The sequence below is a fragment of the Balaenoptera musculus genome, chromosome 3, assembly GCF_009873245.2.
Source record: "Balaenoptera musculus isolate JJ_BM4_2016_0621 chromosome 3, mBalMus1.pri.v3, whole genome shotgun sequence".
NCBI lineage: Eukaryota > Metazoa > Chordata > Mammalia > Artiodactyla > Balaenopteridae > Balaenoptera > Balaenoptera musculus.
The window spans coordinates 163,242,924-163,262,664 of record NC_045787.1 but is presented as its reverse complement, the minus strand read 5'-3'; the positions used below and the strand labels follow the sequence as shown (position 1 = coordinate 163,262,664).

The following is a 19,741-nucleotide window of genomic DNA, read 5'->3' as shown; positions in this document are numbered from 1 at the left end:
CGGGCCTCATTTTCCCATCCGTCACGTGGTCGATAACGAGGGTACCCACCTCACAGGGTTGTGTAAGGGTTCTGATCTGAGTTAGTTGTTGTAACGTGCAGCGCCTGACCTAAACTGGGCTAGAGCCCTTTCCAAATACCCTAAGGGCCCTTAGAATTAACCACCGCCCCCCCTTTTACAGATAAAGAAACTGGAGATCAAAGAGGGGCAGACGCTTGCCTGAGGCCACACAATTTGGCAACCAGCTGAGGTCCCAGACTTTTCCTCAAGCCAACAGAAGAGAATCTGCAGTTATAACAGTTCAGGCTTGAGACTTCCCTGGCGGTCCAGTGGTTACGATTCTGTAATTCCATTGCAGGGGGCACAGGTTCTATCCCCTGGTTGGGGAACTAAGATCCCGCATGCCATGCGGCGTGGCCAAAAATTTAAAACAAAACAAAACACAGTTCAGGCTCTGTTGGGGTTCAAATCCCAACAACTGCACCTGAAGCCACTTGCTGAACTTCTCTGAGCTCCCATTGCTTCATGGAACAAAGTTAGCCACCTCTAACGGCTGTTGTGGACAAACTGAGATGATGTGCATCAGTCAGGAAGGGTTGGCATATGCTCAGTAACAAGCAGCTCTATAGTCATCATGGCATCTAACATGCAAGGTTTGTTTCTCACTCACCACCGGTCATTGCAGTGAGGGGAAGATTGTGGCGAATCACGTACTGGCATGTACACTTCTCTTTGGAAGTGACTTTGCTCACATTTCATTGGCCAAAGCAAGTCACATGGCCACCCCCGATGTCAATGGGGTGAAAAATATGATTGTCCTCTAGGGATCAGAACCAGCTGTTGTTACAATAATACATGATCTGTGCAGTGGTTAGCGCCACACCTGGCACACAGTGGGTGCTTAACAAATGGGCACCATTATAGGAGGAGCTTAAGGGCTGCAACAGCTAACTCTCCAAATCATCATGAATGGGGAAACGGAATCCCTCAGCTCTACTCTTGCCTGCCCCTCCCCCTGCTTCCCAGTTGGAGAAAAATGACAGCAGTCATTTCCAAAGAAGTGTTTATTGACATTTGGGGCCCCAGCAGAGACAGAGAGTCAGTGGGTGCTAGAGGCTCCTGAGGCCCAGGGCGAGGCCTACAAGATGAAGCCCATTGCTCAGGAGGCAGCCCAGATTGCAAATGGAGGATAGGCCATGGTAGCGGAAGAAGATCTGGCGGAGGGCACTGTACTTGGGGTCCTGCTCCCGCAGCTGGCGATAGGGGTCTGAGCCCTGGTGGCTGCCCAGCACCTCCCCGCCCAGGCCGCGCTCCTTCTCCATGGTCTGCAGGGCCCACATGGCGGCCGTGGTGCGGGGCTCCAGCCAGCGGGCGTTGATGGTGGCCAGCATGAGGCTCAGGAGCAGCAAGCAGAGCTGGTGGGGCGGCAGGAGGACAGGTGAACCATGCCTGGGAGGCAGCAGGGGCCCTAGGGAGGGGTCCTTCTGCATCCTCAAAAGCCCAGAGGGGGAATGGGGGGCAGGACTGGGTCAAAGACAGCCTCCCCTGCTCCAACCTCAAACCCAAACAGAGCTCCAGCTCTCATACCCCTGAAACCTGCAGCTCCTAAGGAAAGGCTTCCACCACTATCTCCTCATCCTCTCCCCAAACTCCTGAGCCTTCCTCTCCTCTGATACCCTGACTGGAACTTTCCAGAAACACAGCCTGTCTCCTTACCTTCCTCTGTTCCCCTAAACTGAAGGGTATCTCAGGGCAGAGCCTCTCTTTCCCTGAATTGGGACAGAGCACCATAACTGTCCCTCATTTCCCCAAAATAGAGAGCCTAAGGAGAGGGCCCATCTCCTTTGTGGCCCCCAGCCTAGACCCTAGAAGCTGACATTGGGCCCACAGGGAGTGAAATTAAAAGTCCTCGAAGTTCCATTACCCATAATCCCTCCTGTGTCTGTGGGATTATTGAAACCCCTGTCAGGCCTCACCTGCCCACATCTGAGGGACATAATGGGGGCAGGGGGAGGGCAGGATAGAGAAATATGAGATGCACAGATGGTTCCTTGCCTTGTGGCTGGGAAAAATGTGTGGATGGGGGTGGGGGACTGTAAATTCCCAGTCAGGCTGGTTTTTAAACACTGAGCTGGGGTCAGTGCCCCAGCCCAGCTGAGTCACCACAGCTTGGCTGCAGGCCCAGCCAGGGGGAGGAGAGGGAGCAACAGCCAGCAGAGAGACACTGGGGAATAGTCAGGGCTGCCGGGGATGGTTGTGCAGGCTGTGCACTGCTCAAGGGTATCCAGAACCCAGCTTTGTATACACCAGGAAGAAGGGGCAGTTTGGGGGGTTTCGTTTTAATTCTCACAAAGGTGTAGCCACAGGTGCTCAGTGTGGTCCTGGGAATGAACCTCCAGAGGGTAGTGGAGCTCAAGCCCGCATACCTGGCTGGCCTCCCAGGATGTGAGCTGAGCCCCAGCACGCTGTGAGGCCAAGATGCAGAGGTTGACGAAGGCACAGCCCATGGAGATGTGAAAGTAGAAAGGGAAGAGTTTGCTCTGCACCAGGCCGAAGGTATGTCGGGGAAGGCCTCGGAAAAGCAGGAAGCCTGTGGGGTGCAGGGGTCCACATGTCTGTTAGGACACTTCCAAGTCCCCCTCTCATCCTGTCCCCTGTCCCCACCTTAGGCAACCTCATGATACCCAGGCTGAGGGTCCCTACATGAGACGAAGGTCACCCACATTTGCTGCCCCAGGGCCCCCTGACAAGACCAGTAGATGAACCACCTTAGTCAGGCTTTCCGGGTTCCCACCTCCTCATCTTGCTGCGGGCCTGGGAAGGAGGCACCAGGGGGTGGTCAGAGGTTTACATTGTGCCTGTGGCCTTCAGACCTGGTGAGCTGCACAAGGGCCAGGGTCATGTCTTATCCAGCAGGGATCCAGGGATAGGTAGTCCCAGGAATGGGCGGTGGGGAAGACCCATAGCAATTCTGTGACGTCCCGCCGACTTCATCTCTCCAAATGTCAGCCCTCAAGATCTTAGGCTCTCTGGACCCCAACATATCCATGGTGCCACCCTCTGAGGAAACCCCCCCAAATTTCAGCCCCAGCAGCTCAAGCTCGAAGCCCTAGATCCTCAGAGATCACCCCAGTGACTCCCAAATATCACCCCAGGGACCGAGTTCTGATATCAAAGATCACTTCTTTCATGACAGGATCCCAGATATCACTATGAAGATTCCCAAAGCACCTCCTGGAGACGCCATCTAATCCTGAGAAACCCTAAATCTCATCCCGAGGACACCGACCCCACCACTGGACCCGGACATCGACCTGCAGCACCCAAGAGTCCGGGGCCGGATCTAAGAGGGTCAGGTGGATCCGAGGGCACCGACCCCCCCACTGGACCCGGACGTCGACCTGCAGCACTCAAGAGTCCGGGGCCGGATCTAAGGGGGTCAGGCGGGCTGGGCTCGGTACCTCACTCTCGCGCTCCGGGGTGGCCGCGGACCTCCTCGGCCACCTCCCCTCGTGGGACCAAGAATTCGTCCCGCCTCCCAGCTAAGGCAGAAGCCAATCGGATCGGAGATCTGTAACTCCTGTACCGCCCTCTTAGATATTGACTAATCGATGAACGGAAACCAGCCTGGAATCCCGTCCACTCCTCGGGATTTCACCCAATTACACCGCGTCTCCTAAGATCTGCGGAAGCGGAAAGGCGCCAATGAAGTCTTCGGCTGCATCGGCGGGGGCGGAGCTAAAATGCCAGCCACACCCCTCTCTGTGACTCTGCCTTTGGGCTCCGCGCGTTTTAATAGGATGGTGTCTCCACGGGATCAAATTTCAGCGTCTCATCTGGGGGCTGGCTTCGCGGTCCCTGATGCGAGAGCAGGAGCAGGTGGTATGTGGTAGGTGGAGGTGGAAGGGGGTCGGGAGCCTGGCGAGCGCAGGATTTATGGTCCCGGCGGGCGGGGCGCAGGATTCAAGGCCCCGGCGGGCGGGGCCCAGGCAAATGACCCCACTCCGTTCCTCCAAGGATTCTATCGGGAAGGACTGAGGGAAAACAGGTGATTTGGGAGGGGGAGGGGGAGGGGGAGGGGGGGCTCGACTGGGGGCCTGCCTGCAACTGATACTCAGAAATGCATCTTGCCTTTCCCCCTCCAAGTCTCCCAGGGCTCCTATGATTCCCAAGTACCAAGTCCTCAGTGTGATGTTCAAGGACAGACACAGAGCTCCCCACTACTGTATATCAGGCACTGGCATGGATTAATTTACTTAATCACAACAACCCAGTAAGGTGGATAGTATGACATCCCATTTTTATAGTTGGGGACAATGAGGCACGGAGAGGTTTAGTAACTCCTCCAACATCGCACAGCTGGGAAGGGGCAAAGCTAGGATTTGAACCTGGGCCATCTAGCTGGAGGGTCTCCTTGCTTAATCATCATGCTGTACTGCCTCTGGAAGTGAGGACCTCCCTGAGGCAGTGACTTTTGAAGTGGTAGCTTAGAACAGTTCAGGCAGAATAATAACTCCTACATCACAGGGTGGGTGTGAACACCCAGTGAGGGCTTAGGGTGGTGCTCAGCACTCAGCAAGATGCTCAGAAAATATGAGCTTAAAAAGGGAATAAGGAAGATTTTACAGAGGCAATGCTGAGTAGGGTTTTGAAGGGTATATAGGAGTCTTCCAGGAGGACTGGGTTAGGGGAAAGATACCAGAGGACCCAGCAAGGACAAAAGAAGAGAAAGGCGTATACTGTGGCCTTTCTGGCTGAGTGTAACCCATGGCAAGTTGCCCTTCACCTGGAAGTTTTTCCAGACAGACCTCCCCCAGGTTTCTCCAGCTGTGTCAGCCCTGGCTACACTGGAAGGGCAGGGGGCGTGGATGTGAGACCCAGAACTGAGTTCTTTCCTGTTTCCAGCCTCACCTAGTACAGGCCTGGGACCCCATTCAGCTAACATTTATTAAATAGATATGCTCTGCCTCTCCTGCTCACATTCTATGTCTCCCATTTACTTGGGGAGCCAGTTCCCAACTCCCCGTCTTGGCTTGCCCTGCCTTGCTTGAACTGCCCTGCTAACCTCCTGCTGCTTCCTTCTGGACCCTGCCTCCAGCCACCCTGACTTGACCCGCAAAGAGCACCTGGTTGCAGACTTCCAAGTTTTTGCACACGCTGTTTCCTGCCAGGGATGTCCTTCCTTTAGGGCCCAATGTTAAGATCTCTTTTTTCTTTTAGGCTCGTCTCAGACCTCACTGACTCCTGTGGGATCTTCTAGGTCTTTCTCACTGCCCATCCTAACCCCCGGGGCTGGGATCATCTTTCACCCAGCTTTGGCTCCTATCATAAATAAGAAGCCTATGTTCAGGGCTGAGGCCTCTCTGGGGTGTCAGAAAGGGCGTGAGAGTGTCAGGACCTGGGAGCTGGTCTCAGTGCAGCCCTCTGTCCCCCCTACTCAAAGCAACCCCCTCTTCTGGCCGGCCTACCCCTGGACCCTGACTACTCCGTGCCTTGCTACTGCTCACCTCCGTCACCCTCCAACGTGTGTTTGCCTGCTAATGAGAAGTGTGACAAGTGCTGCGGTTCATTGAGGGGCTGCCCTGGGGCTGGGGAGCAGGAGGGGCTGGAGTGCTCTGGGCTGGCTCTCAGGAAACCTTCACCACACACCACCCCCCCCCCCAGGCCCTTCCTCAGAAAAGACCTTGGAATATACATTTCACTGGTCCAGGACCCCAGAGCCAGAGACCTTGCAGCTGGCTGCACCCGAAAACACAGTGACAATTGGAACCTGGAGGCCAGCGAGGGACTCGGGGCCTCAGTCGCATGGGTCCTTCCCCAACTCAGACTCACAGGAGCACTGTAATGACCAGGACCCTCCAAAGAGGCATCACAGCAACGCTAAGGTCATCCCCGCCCGGGAAACCCCTTCCTGCCGCACTGCTATCTACCGCTGCAGGGCTTAGGGAGGGAGCTGTGGGGGCAGAGTCCTCCTCGAGACCCCTCACACCCTCTGTCTTCAGCACCCCGAACAGCGCCCAGTGCTCAGCAGGCCTGCACTAAAAACGTCTTGAATGAATGGAACGGATGTGCGGATGTGCGATTGTGTGTCTTAATGAGGTCCTGTCTGTGATTGTCTCTGGATGTGACTGCCTGTGTGTCTGTGGCTGTGTGTCTGAGATGGGCATGAATACACGCTCTGGGTCTTATGACTTAGTGTGCACGGCTGTGTCTGAGGCTGCGTGTCTGTGGTCGTGTTTTGATGACCATGTGTGGTTGTGCGTCAGTGGCTACTGGTGCTCCTTGCAGACATTGTTGATGCCCCTAAGGAGGAGGGCCATTACCTGAGCGCAACCAGAGACATGGCTCTGAAGGCGCATGCTCTCAAGGGCAGCCCGTGGGCCTGCCACACAAATGCACTTCTGAGCGCGTTCAGGCTGGGGCAGAAGTGGGGGTGGGGATGGCGGTGGGGTGCATGCATATGCCTGGAGGCAGCTTTGCCTGCACTTGGGGGTCTAGGACACCCAGAACTCAGCAGACCCAAATCATGTCTGGCCCCCATACACTGGGTTGGGGTGAGCAAGGAGGCAGACCAGGGATAAATTATTATTGCTCTCATGCCCACCTTTCATAGAAGCCCTTGGAGACCAGCTCTTCCAAAACCAAAGGTGAGAACCTTCCTGCTCAACAAGACTGTGGGTGGGAGACCTGCCAGTTCCTACTTCCACCCTCTGCCCCAGCCTCAGTGGACCCCCACCGTTGCTGCCCACTCATCCCTGCCCCATTGTCAGCTGACTCTTGCCCCTGACCTTGCCCACCATCCCTGTCCCTGACCTTGACCCCTACTCCTGCCTCTACCTCTGCCTCAGCCTACCCCAGCTTCTTGCCCTGTCCCCCCTCAACCAGACCCTGAGCCTCTACTGACCTCTGCCCTGACCTTGCCCCTGCCCCCACCCCTCCCAGCCTCGGCTGACCCTCACCTCTGCTCACAGTTAAGTCCACCATGATGATTCCCGAATCCCAGAAGCTTTTGAGATGTGAACTGGAGTCACTCAGGTGTCAGCTACAGGCCCAGACCAAGGTGAGCCACCTCAGCCCCGCCCCCAGCAATTGTTCCCCCCCCCCCCCCCCCCCCCCCCCCTGCTTTCACCCCCAGGCCTGGCCTCTTCCTCCAGGCTTTCGAGTTCCTAAACCACTCAGTGACCATGTTGGAGAAGGGGAGCTGCCTGCAGCAAATCAAGATCCAACAGCTTGAAGGTGAGAACGGGCCAAAGGTCAAGGTAAGGCTGGAGGCTGCTCCTATCAGGGTCAGCTGAGTCAGGCCAGGGTGAGAGAAGTTAGATGAGTCTGGGTTCAGGACCAGAGTCTGGTCAGGGTGAGGGCAAGCTGGGTTCAAAGCTGGGCTCAGGGTGTGGGTGGGGCTCAGCCAAGGTCCCACCATCTCTGTAGAGGTGCTGGGCCCCACGAGCCGCCAGGCAGACAAGGAGAGACACAAGTGGGACGTGGAGGAGGGACGGCAGGAGCTATATGAGGCCCTGGCTAAAGGCCTGCAGGGGCTGCAGAAGACCCTGCATGACAACGAGGAGGTGCAGCGGGCCCGTACCACCCGCTCTCTACAGCTGTTGGCGCAGGAGATCCGGGACAGGTGGGTATTGCCAGGAGGGAGGCTGCGGGAGGGAAGGGGGGCCAAGGAGAGGGAACCACAGGTAGGATGGGGGAAATGGGAGGGGACTGAGGGGCCTTGGAAATCTTGGGGGACAAGAGGAGGGGATGGGGGAGGCAGGAGGCAGTGGGGGTGTGTGGGAGACTGGGAGGCCAGAAATAGGGGAGGCAGGAGGTGGGATGGAAAGGGAGGCTGGAGGATCAGAAAGCTGGCGGGGGTGGCATGGGAAGCTGGAGGGTAGAGGAGGTCGAGGGGGGCAGAGACTGGGGGTATTGGAGGTCTGGGGGGGCAGAAGGTGAGGAGCTGGAAGCAAGGCAATGGGGGGCTGAGGAAATGGGAGGCTGGAGGCCAGAAGGAGAGGACACGGGGCTAGGGAGGGGTAGGAGTGGGGGAATAGTAGTAGGAGCAGACAGGTGGGTAGGCAAGTATGGGGAGGGGACAGAGCCTGGGTGATGGTAGTTGAACAGATAGAAACATGGGAGGTGGAGGAGGCTTTGGGGAGGCAGGTGGGCAAATGGGAAGCCAGGAGGTCAGGAAATGGGAGGCCAGAGGCTGCACTGTCCCCTCAGCAAGAAATTCCTGTGGGAGGAGCTGGAGCTGGTGCGGGAGGAGGTGACCTTCATTTATCAAAAGCTCCGTGAGTGCCCAAAGCCCATGACCAGGAGGGCGGGGGGTCCTTCTACAGCTCTGGCCCACCTGAGTCCCCTCCCCCTACAGAGGCACAGGAAGAGGAGATCACGGAGAACCTGGTGAACATCCAGAAGATGCAAAAGACACAGGTGAAGTGCCGCAAGGTGAGCAGAGAGCACGGGGACCTTGTGTGAGTTGGGGTTATGGGGATCTCTGCTGGCCTCCACCATCAGACTGGAGCCAGAAGGCCTGGGTTCAAATCTCAGCTCTGCTTACTTACTGCTGTGTGAGTGTGGGCAAGTCACTTCCCCTCTCTTGGGCCTCAGTTTCCTCATCTGAATAATGGGTGTAACAACACAGCCCTACCTGACCGAGTTAGCTGCATTAACTGAGTGATAAGCACTTTGAAGGCAAGCCTGGAATGTGATAAATGCTATATTACACGTTCACCATCATTATCACATCATTATTATTATTATCCTCCCATCTCCCCCGGCCTCAGGTCCTGACCAAAATGAAGCAGCAGGGGCATGAGACATCCAACTGGCCAGAGACTGAGGAGTTGCCACCAGGAGGCAGTGGCTCCTGGAGGGATGACCTCAGAAGGAGCTGGGTGACATATGGTGATGCCCCAGCTTCCCACTCTAACCTCTGACCCCTGACCCTCATCTGCCTTGTGCTCCTCCCAATCAGATCAAGTAGTGACCACCAGAACCTGGAACCCACCTGAGTCCCTCTCCTCCCAGGACTCATCTCCGCCCCTGCCCCCACCATGGCCTCCCTGCCCCAGCTCTGAGCAGTCCAGAGTCCCCCGGGGCCCCCAGATCCCCATCTCCCCACAGGTCCGCTGTGCATCTGCTGCAGAACTCCTTTGGGTGGCCTCGCCAGATACTCAGGGGGCCGCCCCAGGGCTTGCGAGCCTCAGGGTGAGTGGGGCTGAGCAGCACTCCCAGGGTTGGGGGAGGTTCATTCTCCAGCTTCACACATGGAGGTCACGTCAGAGGCATATTTGGGGGGTGGTTGGGTCTGTTGGGTCTTATTCTGGGGTCACATTAAATAATGTTCTGGGGTGACATTAAAGAGTCCTTGGAGGTTTCACTCAGGGGTCACTCAGGGTCACTGTGATCTTTTTTAAGGGTCAGTGGGGTAAAATTCAGGTGTCATCGAGGTCATACTTTGGTGTCATGTTGGGTCACATTCAAGAGACATATTCAAGGATCACATAATATCAAGGGCACTGGGCCCATATTCAAAGGCCACTCGAGGGTCACATTCAGGGTTTGTGCCAGAATTGCACCTGTCCCTCCTGCAGGCTATAAGGGGCACCGATGCCTGAGCCCTCCACTCCCCTCCTGGGACTCGGACTCGGACTCAGACCAGGACCCTTCCCAGCCACCACTCAGCAAGAAGCTGCTCCTTCCCACCTGGTGTGGGATCCTCCCCTGCCCCAACCTACCCTTCCCCTCCTGGCCTGCCCTGGAATCCCAAGTACAGGCCCTTCCAACTCCCCAGCCTGGGCATCTGCCCCCTGACCTCCAGCCCTGGGGTCCCCTGGGCCAGGCCAGCCTCTGACCCACCCTCTTTCTCCACAGCCTGAGCAGCTGGGACTGCTCTCCCTGAAGGACCCCTCCAGAGAGAAAATAAACTAGCTGGAGACCCTCCTCCACCTGTGGACTGCTGCTCCTGCTGCTTCCTTCTGCGCCTGAGAGTGACCCCCACAGTTTACTACCCCGTCTTGGGGAGGGTGTGGAGACCCCAGGGACTGTTCGGGATATGTGGGCCTTGGTCAGGGGACAGGGTAGGCTGGATTTAGTATATGAACAAGGTCAGGGGTAAGTCTGTCCAGATACGAGTGGCCAGATAGGCCCTTGGCGATCTGGTCTGCTGTCCCTACTGCCCAATGGGGAAATTGAGGCCCCTGACCCTCATCTGCCCTGCGTTCCTCCTAATAAGATCAAGCAGCGACCACCAGAACCTGGAACCCACCTGAGTCCCTCTCCTCCCAGGACTCATCTCCGCCCCTGCCCCCACCATGGCCTCCTGCCCCAGCTCTGAGCAGTCCAGAGTCCCCGGGGCCCCCAGATCCCCCTCCTCCCCCCAGGTCCGCTGTGCACCTGCCTGCAGAACTCCTTTGATGGCCTCGCCATATCCTCAGGGGGCCACCTAGGGCCTGGAGCCTCAGGGGTGAGGGGGGTTGAGCAGCACTCCAGGGTGTGTGTGGGGGGATCATTCTCATTTCCTCCCAGGGTTCGGCCCGGGGGTCACGCTCTGACACCCCACCCTCCTCTTCCTCTCAGCACCCACCAGGGTCCTCCCTCTCAACTTCCAGCCTTCGTTCCCTCCCGAATCTATTCTAAAACTCCCTGCCCCAAAGAGCAACAGAGGCCCCGCCCCGGATCACGCTAATGAGACTCCGCGAGGCCCCGCCTCACGGGTTATGCAAATAATGCTCCCGGAGGCCCCGCCCCTCTCCCCGCCGCGGAGTCTGCGCTGCGCGGCGCGGCGCGGCCCGGCCGGCCGACGGCGTCTCCATCTCTGCGTTCGCTCGCTGGCCGGCCGTCTGTCTGTCAGTCCCGCCGCGCCGGGGCCGTCTAGGTGGAGCCGGGGCTCAGGCGGCGGCAGTCTGGACCCGGTGAGGGGGAGGGCCTTGGGGAGCCCCCTGTACCCCTTCTCTCCTGCTTCCGACCCTCGGTCTGTCTGGCCAGGGTTCGGTTCCTGTGGGTCGGGTCCCCTGCGGGTCCAGCGCGGGGAGGGGGAGGGGAGGCTGCGAGCTGAGGCTTGGGGACCGGGCTGGGGGAGGGGAAGGTGGGGAGGGGACCCCGGTGAGGCTGACGGTGATTGTGTGGTTGTCGTTACGTGTCAGTGTGTGGCTGTATGAGTGATTGTGTGGCTCGTGTCTCTGTGACTGTGTCTCCTGTGGCTGTCATTTGCGGCTGTCGCCGTGGGTATCACTCCGGTGGTGAGTGTGTGGTGGCTGTGTTGTTGGGGTCGCCTTTGCGTGGCCGTGTGACTGCTGTCACAGTGATTGTGTGGCTGGCTCGGTGTCTGTATGGTTGTGTGCATGTGACTGTCATTGTGTGGCTGCTGTTGTGTGTTCCTTCTGATGGTGGGGGGGGGGCGTTATCGTGTTCCAGTGTGTGGCTGTGATCATGAGCCTTTCCTGTGTGGCTCTGTGTGCGAGTCTGTGCCGTGGTCCATGTCTGTGCCCTCGTGTGGCCATGTGGCTGCGGTTGTGGATGGCACAGGGGGCTCCTAGGACTGTCAGTGTGGACGAGAGACTGTTAATGTGTGTCATCCTGTGCCTTGTAATTGGGGGTGTGATGCTGTGACCAGTTCTGTGACCCCCCTCCCACTGTGTGTGGTGACTCTTTTTTTGATGTGGCTCTTAAGTGTGTTGGCAGCCTCGAGTCTGTCCCTGATGGTGGTGGAGTGAGGGCTGTGTGTGGGGCTGTGAGGTGTGTGAAGGACCTCCTGTTGTGTCCCAGTGACCATGTGGGGGGGGATTTGTTTGATCTGTGTGGGTGTCTGTGACAGGCCGTGTGCACACTGTGCTGTGTGTGTGCAGTTATGTGTGTAGTGGGTGTTGGGCACCTGTCTGAATGAGCGAGCGTGTCTTGTTCACCACAAGGCTGGCACCCAGCACAGGGCCTGGAACCCAGCAGGCCCTTGATCCTCGCTGGTGGGATGAATGAATGTGTGTGTGGTGTTTGGGATGGAAGCTCTGGCTGACTTGTGTACTCTGGGGGTGCCGGTGTGTGTTTGTGGCTCTAAGAAGGTGAGGGGGCCGTGGCTAGGTGGGCATCTTGGGCATCTGGGCTCTCTGGTGACCCTCACCCCCACATGTCACATTGCAGAGCAAGCCACGTGGATGGGGCACTGGACCCAGAGTGCCTACCCTTACCTGCCTGGGCCTCAGTTTCCAAATCTGTGCAATGGGGGTGACCATCCCTGCCCTGCTGGCCGCCAGGAGTGGCTGTGAGTCTGTGGGCGTGGCAGCGGCCTGCAGGAAGTCATAGGGCCCTTTCACAGGTGAGGTTAGGCTGGGAGAATGGGTCAAGCAGGTGCTGGGGACTGAGGTTAGACTGGGGGAAGGGGAGAGCACGTTGAGGGGGAGATAGCCCTCTCGTGATACAGGGAGGCAGACGGGCTGGGAGGAAGGGGAAGGAGGGAGAGAGGGAGAGGCAGCTGGGAGAGAAGGAGGGCCTGGCCATCAGCCCAAACCAGCCAGGCACAGCCCATGGGGACAGGAGAGGGAGGCCCCTGAGGGCCATGAGGGAAGTGGTATAGGGAGAGGGGCTTGGTGGGGGTGGGTGACAGGGAACATGGGGTCTCCTGTAAAGCATGTGGGGAAAGAGTATGGGGTCTCCTAAAAACTAGTGGGGTGAGGACCCTTCTTTGTGGGGGGAGGGGTCCACATTAGCTGAGAAGTCTCTCTGCTAAAGGCCAAGGGCATGGGTCCCACATGCTAAGGAGGCCAGGCCCTCCTAAAAGGTATGGGGGTCAGAATCTCCTGTGTAGGCTGTGGGGGAGAAGACCACTATACAATCTGTGGGGACCCCAGCAGAGGCTGAGCTGAGCAGGTTGTGTCAGGGGAGGCTGATGCCTCCAATGGGCAGGGGCAGGGCAAGACCTGCATATGCGGAGGCGTGGCCAGAAGACTCAGTGGGCGGAGCCAGGGCTCCTTGGCTGTAGTCCGAGGGGCCAGGGATGGGGGCCAGGTTGTGGCCAGAAGACTCCACAAGCAGGTGACCTGAGCCTCCCCTTAGGCCCCACCCTGGCAATGCCACTCCCTCCCCTCCTCCACAGGCCCGGCCTTCACCATGGCGGGAGGGAGACCTCAGCTGAAGAGGAGTTTCTCCATCATTCCCTGCTTTGTCTTCGTGGAGGTGAGGAGCACAGTACCTCCCCTGCCCAGACCCTCAAGGGGGAGGAGGCACCTTCGGAAATGGCAATCCGGGGTTCAACCCAGCTCTGCCCATCCTTACTGTGGGACTCTGGGCACCTCACATACCCTCCCAAGCCTCAGTTTCCTCATCTGTCAAATGGGCATAATTAGAGTCCCTCTCTCCTAGGGCTGTTATGAAAGTAAAATGGATTAATTCATGGAAGAGGTTTAGTATGCCGCCCTGCCCACAATAAGAGTTACACCTGTGGTAACTCTAGTATTTCTATCAGTAGTATTCTTTCTTTCTCTGTTGGTCTGTTCCTCCACTACCCACTATCTCTCTCTCTCTCTGAGCTCTGGCCCTGTCCTCTCTCCCTCTTCCCAGTCCCATCTCCTCTCTCCTCTTCATCTCTCTCTCTATCTCTCCCCCTTGTCTCTGTCTCCATCTCTGTGTCTCCATCTCCGTGGCCCAGCTCAGGCCTGACCCTCTCTGTTCTTACTCTGTCTCTCTCCCGACCCTGGCTGGGCGGCAGTCGGTGCTGCTGGGCATCGTGGTCCTGCTTGCTTACCGCCTGGAGTTCACGGACACCTTCCCCGTGCACACCCAGGGCTTCTTCTGCTATGACAGCACCTATGCCAAGCCGTACCCAGGGCCTGAGGCTGCCAGCAGAGCACCCCCAGCCCTCATCTACGCCCTGGTCACCGCTGGGCCCACCCTCACGGTGAGACTGGGGTAACCTGGCTCAGACTGTGGGAAGGGCCTTCCAGGAGGCGGGAGGGCCAGGTGGAGATGGGTGGAGGGCTGGGCTCGAAGGCCAGGAAGAGCACGCCTCGGTCTTGCCCACAGATCCTGCTTGGGGAGCTGGCACGTGCCTTTTTCCCTGCACCACCGTCAGCCATCCCAGTCACTGGGGAGAGCACCATCGTGTCCGGGGCCTGCTGCCGCTTCAGCCCCCCGCTGCGAAGGCTGGTCCGCTTCCTGGGTGAGTGACTCGGTCAGGGGTCAGCCATGCAAAAGGCCTGTGGGCCAGGCTCAGATATGATAAGAATTCCAGGGGGGGAAGGCCTAGAATTGCCATGATGGTGACTTCGTGGGGCAAGAGGGATGTGGGCTGAGGTCAGTCATGGTGGAGGTTCTAGAGACATTGGGTGGGGCCTAAGCCAACCATGACGACAACTATAAGAGGGGGGCCCCAAATTGCCACAAGGAGAGTCTCAGGCAGAAAAAAGCACAGGACAGACACCAGGGGGCCCTGGGGGCAGGGAGATGAGAACGCTGGCTGCGCTTTGAATATGGTCCCAGCCACAGCTGGTGGCCTTGGGGTAGGGCAGAGCTCATCCAAAATGGTGGTCCCTGTGGCAGAGGGCTGGAGATCCAGCCCTGGCTGAGTGGTGCTCCAGGAGAAAAGTGATCAGCTCAGTAATAGCGAGTCCAGGGGCAGGTATGGGAGCCCCAGAAATGCCACCACGGTGGTCCTAGGAGGTCCCTGGCATGGGCCCAATCCTGATGTAATGCTGTTGAGGGGTCCCAGCCCAGCTATAATGGATTCCAGAGGAGGGCCCACTCCTGGCATATTGGTAATCCCAGAGGGACAGAGGCCAGAGGCCCAGAATGCCATCATGGTGGTCCCAAGGGAAGAGGAACATGGCCCAGTTATTATGGGGGTATGGTGTTAGGGGGAGTCCCAGCTACGCTTTAATGTCAGTCACAGGAACAAGGAGACAGGGGCCTATATGAGCCGTAAGGTGGCTCACAGGAGGACGGCTGCTAGGCCCTGGCATGAACCCCCTTTCCTACCCCACCCCAGGGGTCTACTCTTTCGGCCTCTTCACCACGACCATCTTCGCCAACGCAGGGCAGGTGGTGACCGGCAACCCGACGCCGCACTTCCTGTCCGTGTGCCGCCCCAACTACACGGCCCTGGGCTGCCCGCCACCCTCACCGGACCGGCCAGGGCCCGACCGTTTCGTCACTGACCAGGGTGCCTGTGCTGGCAGCCCCAGCCTTGTGGCCGCTGCGCGCCGCGCTTTCCCCTGCAAGGACGCTGCCCTTTGCGCCTACGCCGTCGCCTACACAGCGGTGAGCCCCGAAACGGGGGCACGGCAGTAGCGGGGCGGCCAGCGGGCAGGAGACCGTCTGGGCTGGAGCCTCCAATCCCTCCCCGAGTGAGGCCACGCATCACTGTGACACCGTCCCTAGGGCGGAGGCTCCCACTCCTCCCCTTGGACCCTGGCCACGCCCCCCTTGGTGTCTGGCCACGCCTCCTGACCCACTAATGCCACACCCGAAGGAGGCTATTGGCTCAGCACCCTGAAGCCTAGCCAAGTCTCCGCCATGCTACAGGTCCTGGATATTGGCTGGGTGACTCGGTAATGGGCTTTCAACTCCATCCCCTGGAGCCCTTGCCCTCCAGTTTGTCTTCGCCCTTTATTGGCCTGGCCACGCTCCTGACTCGACTTCACTGGAACTTCCTGACTCTGTCCCCTGTCTTTCCCTGGTCGCACCCTCTGTTGCTTTGATTCCTTTTTCTGGCATTGGGGACTGTGCTTCTAACCCTGTCAGTGGTCCCCAGGGGTTTGGGGACTCCACCTCCTGGAGCTCCTGGAGCTGTCACTTGAGCCCTGACTCCACCCTCTGACTTTGTGGCCACACCCTAAGCCAGCAAGCATCCTTCCCCATCCCACCTGGACCTGGGGCCCAGGTCCCCCAGAGACCTGGGCCCCAGACCCTATCCACTGTTCTTTGGTGCTCAGGCCACACACACCCCCATCCCTGCAAAGGCCCACTGGGGGTCCATGACTCCATCCCCTGAACTCCTGTCCCCCGGGCTCTGTTCCCTGGAGCCCCTGGCCGGTGCCTCCAGTCCCATTGCGGCTTCTCAGGATTCTGGCCACACCCCCTATCCCTGAATGCAGTGTACGCTTGGGTTTGGGAACTGCTGCTGCCATGTCTCCTCTGACCCATCCGGCTCCTGCAGATGTACGTGACGCTCGTGTTCCGCGTGAAGGGCTCCCGCCTGGTCAAACCCTCACTCTGCCTGGCCCTGCTGTGCCCCGCCTTCCTGGTGGGCGTGGTCCGCGTGGCTGAGTACCGCAACCACTGGTCTGACGTGCTGGCCGGCTTCCTGACAGGGGCGGCGATCGCCACCTTTCTGGTGAGCCCCCTTGCCATCCATCCCTGACCCAAGAGGCAGGACTGCATGACGGTGAAGGGTGTGGACTCTGTACCTTGGGCGAGTCCCTTAACCTTACCTAGCTTGGACATTCTCATCTGTGAACTGAGATAACGGGACTGGGACCGAGGTAAGGCGAGTGAGGCACTCGCTTTGAGCACAAAATTTAAGGAGGAGCCAAAACACTCAGTAAAGCAGATAAATAATATTTTAATGAAACATTTTTAAAAATCAAAATTAATGCAAAAACCCATAATGTCCAAAATACCAAAGGTTTAAATAAGGACAGGATCAGATCCTCTTACACAACTCGGCCTTACTTGCCTCCCCGTGTGGAATAAGTAATAATAGTACCTATCTCTTAGTAAAGTGGAAAGAGCAGTGTTTGGCACATAGTAAGCACCATAAAAGTGTTAGGTGTTTTTGAAATCCTGAGCCTCAGTATCCTTATCTGAGAAATGGGGATGGTAATTTACCTTATTGGCCTCAGGCCTCAGCATGCCCCCTCCCTCTGTCACAGGTCACCTGTGTCGTGCACAACTTCCAGAGCCGGCCACCCTCTGGCCGAAGGCTCTCCCCTTGGGAGGCCCTGGGCCAAGCCCCCACCATGGACAGCCGCCTCGAAAAGTTAAGTGTGGCCCAGGTAAGGGGGGCCGGGGGCTGCTCCCGGCTGGAGAGGGTGGTGGGTGGAGAAGGACAAAGGAGGCAGGAAGTCAGGCAGGCAGTGGGGGTCTCAGGGCCATGGAGAGGTGGAGGGATCACTCATCTCTGTGGACCTAGGTCCTGGGGGGACCGTCCCACAGGATGCAAGGGCGGGCCCCCCCCCTCCCTCCCAAGGGAACATGGTTAATCCTGAAAACTTGTTGTCTTTTCCATTGGGCTCTCTGCCCGATGAGCCCCTTGTGGCTCTGGCCAGTGGGGCCCAGGGGGCCGCTAGCCCCTTCCCTCTGCCTCTTTGTCTCAGGAACCCGAGGCCTGCAGGCCGCATTCGACACCGGCACGGCTCACCCCATCCAGTGAGTGTCGAGGGAGTGGGAGGATAAACGGGGGGACTTCCAGATGGCGGTCACTGCCACAGAGGTCTCACCTGTGCTCTCATGACCCCTCCCAAGCTTTCTAACCCCCTGACTTCTGATCTCTAGAGCCGCAGAACTGCGCCCACCGTGGCCACCTGATCCCCAGCTGCGTGTCCTCCAGGGCTCCAGCCATGTGTTCATCACCCCGTGTGCCCCGCCCTCGACTGAGGTCTGAGCCAACACCCTTGCCTCTGCCCCTGCCCCTGCCAGCACCAACCCCCAGCCAGGGCCCCTCGCCCTCCTCCCCTGGGCTTGGGGGGCCGGGCGGGGGTGGTGGCCGTGGCCGGAAGCTGCTGCTGCCCACACCCCTTCTGCGGGACCTGTACACCCTTAGTGGACTCTATCCCTCCCCCTTCCACCGGGACAACTTCAGCCCTTACCTGTTTGCCAGCCGTGACCACCTGCTGTGAGGCCCAACACCCACCCAGAATCTGCCCAGTCCCCATTTCTTCCCTGCCACGCGTGTGTGTGCGTGTGCTGTGTGAGTGCCAAAGCCCTTGTCCCCAATCCAGCCAGGCCCAGACATCAGAGGATAGCTGGAAGGACATCCAGGGGACCCCCTGCCTCTCTTGCCCTCTGCGACATCCAAGTGGGCATAATTGGGAGATGGGTCCTTGCCTCCTAGGATTGCCCTTTTAATGGCCAAAGCCTGACTCTACTGGCCATTGCCCAGCCAATGGGAGTCCCCCAGTTCTCAGAATTCTGGCCAAAAGGAGTTTACTCCAGCCAATAGGAGCCTCCCCATCATTTCTTAGAATCCTCAGGCAAGAGGGCAACTCTCGCCAGTGTTCAGCGTCTGAACAATGAATAGGAGTCCTTGGTTCTCAGTTTCTAGGGTGGGTGGGTATGATTCCAGTCAATGGGGGACCGCCCATGTCTAAGCATGTGCAAAGGAGAGGAGGGAGATGGGGTCATCTTTTGTCATCGGGTCCTCTCTCCTCAGAATCAGAGAGTCCAACTGGAGGGTGGGGGGCAGGCTCCCCCGTGGCAGGGTCCTTGGGGTACCCCTTCCTCTCTCAGCCCCTCCCTCATGTGCAATCTCTCACCCAGTCCCTCCTAACTCCCAGCTTATGCAGGGCTTGCCCCAGTTCAGAGGTTTTGGAGTTCAGGGTGCTGCATCCTTCCTTGCCTGTGCCCAGGTCACCCCAAATCCTTCTGTTATTTATTAGGGCCGTGGGGAAGGAGTTTTTTTTCTTAGAACCCACCCCTGTTCTTCACACTGCCCCCCATGCCTCAGCCTTGTACACATGTGCCATCATAGGGGCACAGGTGGAGCAAAGAGGGCTCCGCACCCCAGGCAGCCAAAGGCAGTGGGCAGGGGAGACACTGCCCCCTTTTCCTGCCCCCTCCTCATCTTTAATAAAGACCTGTTTGTAACAGAAGTTTGGCTACCTGCCTTCCTCCCCCAGGTGGCAGGGTGTGGAGGACTTTAATTTTGGGTCTAGGTGTCAGTGAGGCTGGGTGTGAGTGTATTGTCACAGGGCGATTGTGGAGAGGCAGCATGGGGCTGTGGGGTCGGTGACTTGGCTTTAAATCCTGGCTCAGCATTTCCTGGTTGTGTGGCCTCAGGAAAGTTAATTAACCTCTCTGTGCCCTTGTTTCTTCATGTCAAGTTCGAACAGCCCTACAAGCCGCATGTAAGGCACACAAACACACGGTGAGGGGCCTCATAATGACTGCCTTCCCCAGGTGGCTGGTCTGTTTCTGACCATGGCCAGGGTGCAGAGGGCACAGGGAATCGGGTGAGGGGACCCTAAGGGTTCTAATAGAAGGGGATGCTGAAAGCTGTAGGAACCTCCAAGCTGAATCCCTGACTACATGGATTTGAGCAGGGGTTATGATTATGAGGTTCTGCTGGGAACCAATCCCTGAGGACCCAGCAGAGACCAGGGAAGGTAGGAGGGACACGGAGCCACAGACCACCTCCCCCCGTACACACGCTGTGGCTCTTAGGGACTTCAGACAGGCCATTCAGGGCACGGAGTCATCCAGAAACTAGGAAAGGGGAGTCTGCTTTCCTTTCTTTCTCGTTTATTCATCCATCCATCCATTTATTCATTCAGCAAACACTATGGAGCACCCCCACCCCCACCCCCCGCCGAGTGCCAGGTGCTGTTTAGTTAGGCACAGGGGCTGCAGCAGTGAGCAGAACAGACACAAAATCCTGCCGTCATGGAGCTCACTTTCTAACACCTGAGAGACAATAAACAAGATAAATAAGCTATACACAAAACCACAATTCCAAATTTCAAGAAGTTCTGGAAACCAAAATTTGTTTCTCATTTGTGGCAAAACCTGACCTGAACTGACATAGGTTATTATAGCTTTTCTTTAT

The 19,741-nt window shown here is 57.9% G+C and overlaps 3 protein-coding genes across 9 annotated transcripts; 2 read left to right on the top strand and 1 right to left on the bottom strand.

The window, feature by feature from the left end:
- Positions 1 to 1,046: 1,046 nt before the first annotated feature.
- On the bottom strand, positions 1,047 to 3,541 carry TMEM205 (transmembrane protein 205). 3 transcript variants are annotated; one of them, XM_036848222.1, is made up of 4 exons: positions 3,462 to 3,541; positions 2,704 to 2,814; positions 2,427 to 2,590; positions 1,047 to 1,415 (listed from the first exon to the last, which is right to left on the bottom strand). In XM_036848222.1, exons 2-4 carry the CDS (start codon positions 2,723 to 2,725, stop codon positions 1,110 to 1,112), a joined length of 492 nt encoding a protein of 163 aa, XP_036704117.1. In that variant the 5' UTR covers positions 2,726 to 2,814; positions 3,462 to 3,541; the 3' UTR covers positions 1,047 to 1,109. The 3 variants fall into 3 exon arrangements, with proteins under 3 accessions (XP_036704117.1, XP_036704118.1, XP_036704119.1); XM_036848223.1 differs by lacking the exon at positions 3,462 to 3,541 and adding an exon at positions 3,315 to 3,436; XM_036848224.1 differs by lacking the exon at positions 3,462 to 3,541 and adding an exon at positions 3,402 to 3,433.
- A 132-nt stretch (positions 3,542 to 3,673) lies between these two features.
- CCDC159 (coiled-coil domain containing 159) lies at positions 3,674 to 10,337 on the top strand. The gene is given in 14 exon segments (XM_036848225.1): positions 3,674 to 3,889; positions 5,464 to 5,564; positions 5,665 to 5,885; positions 6,614 to 6,647; positions 6,972 to 7,060; positions 7,155 to 7,236; positions 7,429 to 7,624; positions 8,212 to 8,279; positions 8,360 to 8,436; positions 8,775 to 8,868; positions 8,871 to 8,895; positions 9,115 to 9,147; positions 9,538 to 9,699; positions 9,865 to 10,337. Coding segments are annotated over 14 exon segments (1,356 nt in total). The 5' UTR covers positions 3,674 to 3,743; the 3' UTR covers positions 9,893 to 10,337.
- Positions 10,338 to 10,749: 412 nt separating this feature from the next.
- PLPPR2 (phospholipid phosphatase related 2) lies at positions 10,750 to 19,469 on the top strand. Of its 5 annotated transcripts, XM_036848216.1 has the most exons (10): positions 10,750 to 10,904; positions 12,127 to 12,301; positions 13,079 to 13,158; positions 13,691 to 13,879; positions 14,005 to 14,140; positions 14,966 to 15,237; positions 16,136 to 16,312; positions 16,851 to 16,973; positions 17,295 to 17,346; positions 17,473 to 18,788. In XM_036848216.1, exons 3-10 carry the CDS (start codon positions 13,093 to 13,095, stop codon positions 17,814 to 17,816), a joined length of 1,359 nt encoding a protein of 452 aa, XP_036704111.1. In that variant the 5' UTR covers positions 10,750 to 10,904; positions 12,127 to 12,301; positions 13,079 to 13,092; the 3' UTR covers positions 17,817 to 18,788. The 5 variants fall into 5 exon arrangements, with proteins under 5 accessions (XP_036704111.1, XP_036704113.1, XP_036704112.1 ...); XM_036848218.1 differs by lacking the exon at positions 10,750 to 10,904 and having other exon boundaries at positions 12,171 to 12,301; positions 13,766 to 13,879; positions 17,473 to 19,469; XM_036848217.1 differs by lacking the exon at positions 10,750 to 10,904 and having other exon boundaries at positions 12,171 to 12,301; positions 15,014 to 15,237; positions 17,473 to 19,469.
- The last annotated feature ends 272 nt before the right edge of the window (positions 19,470 to 19,741 follow it).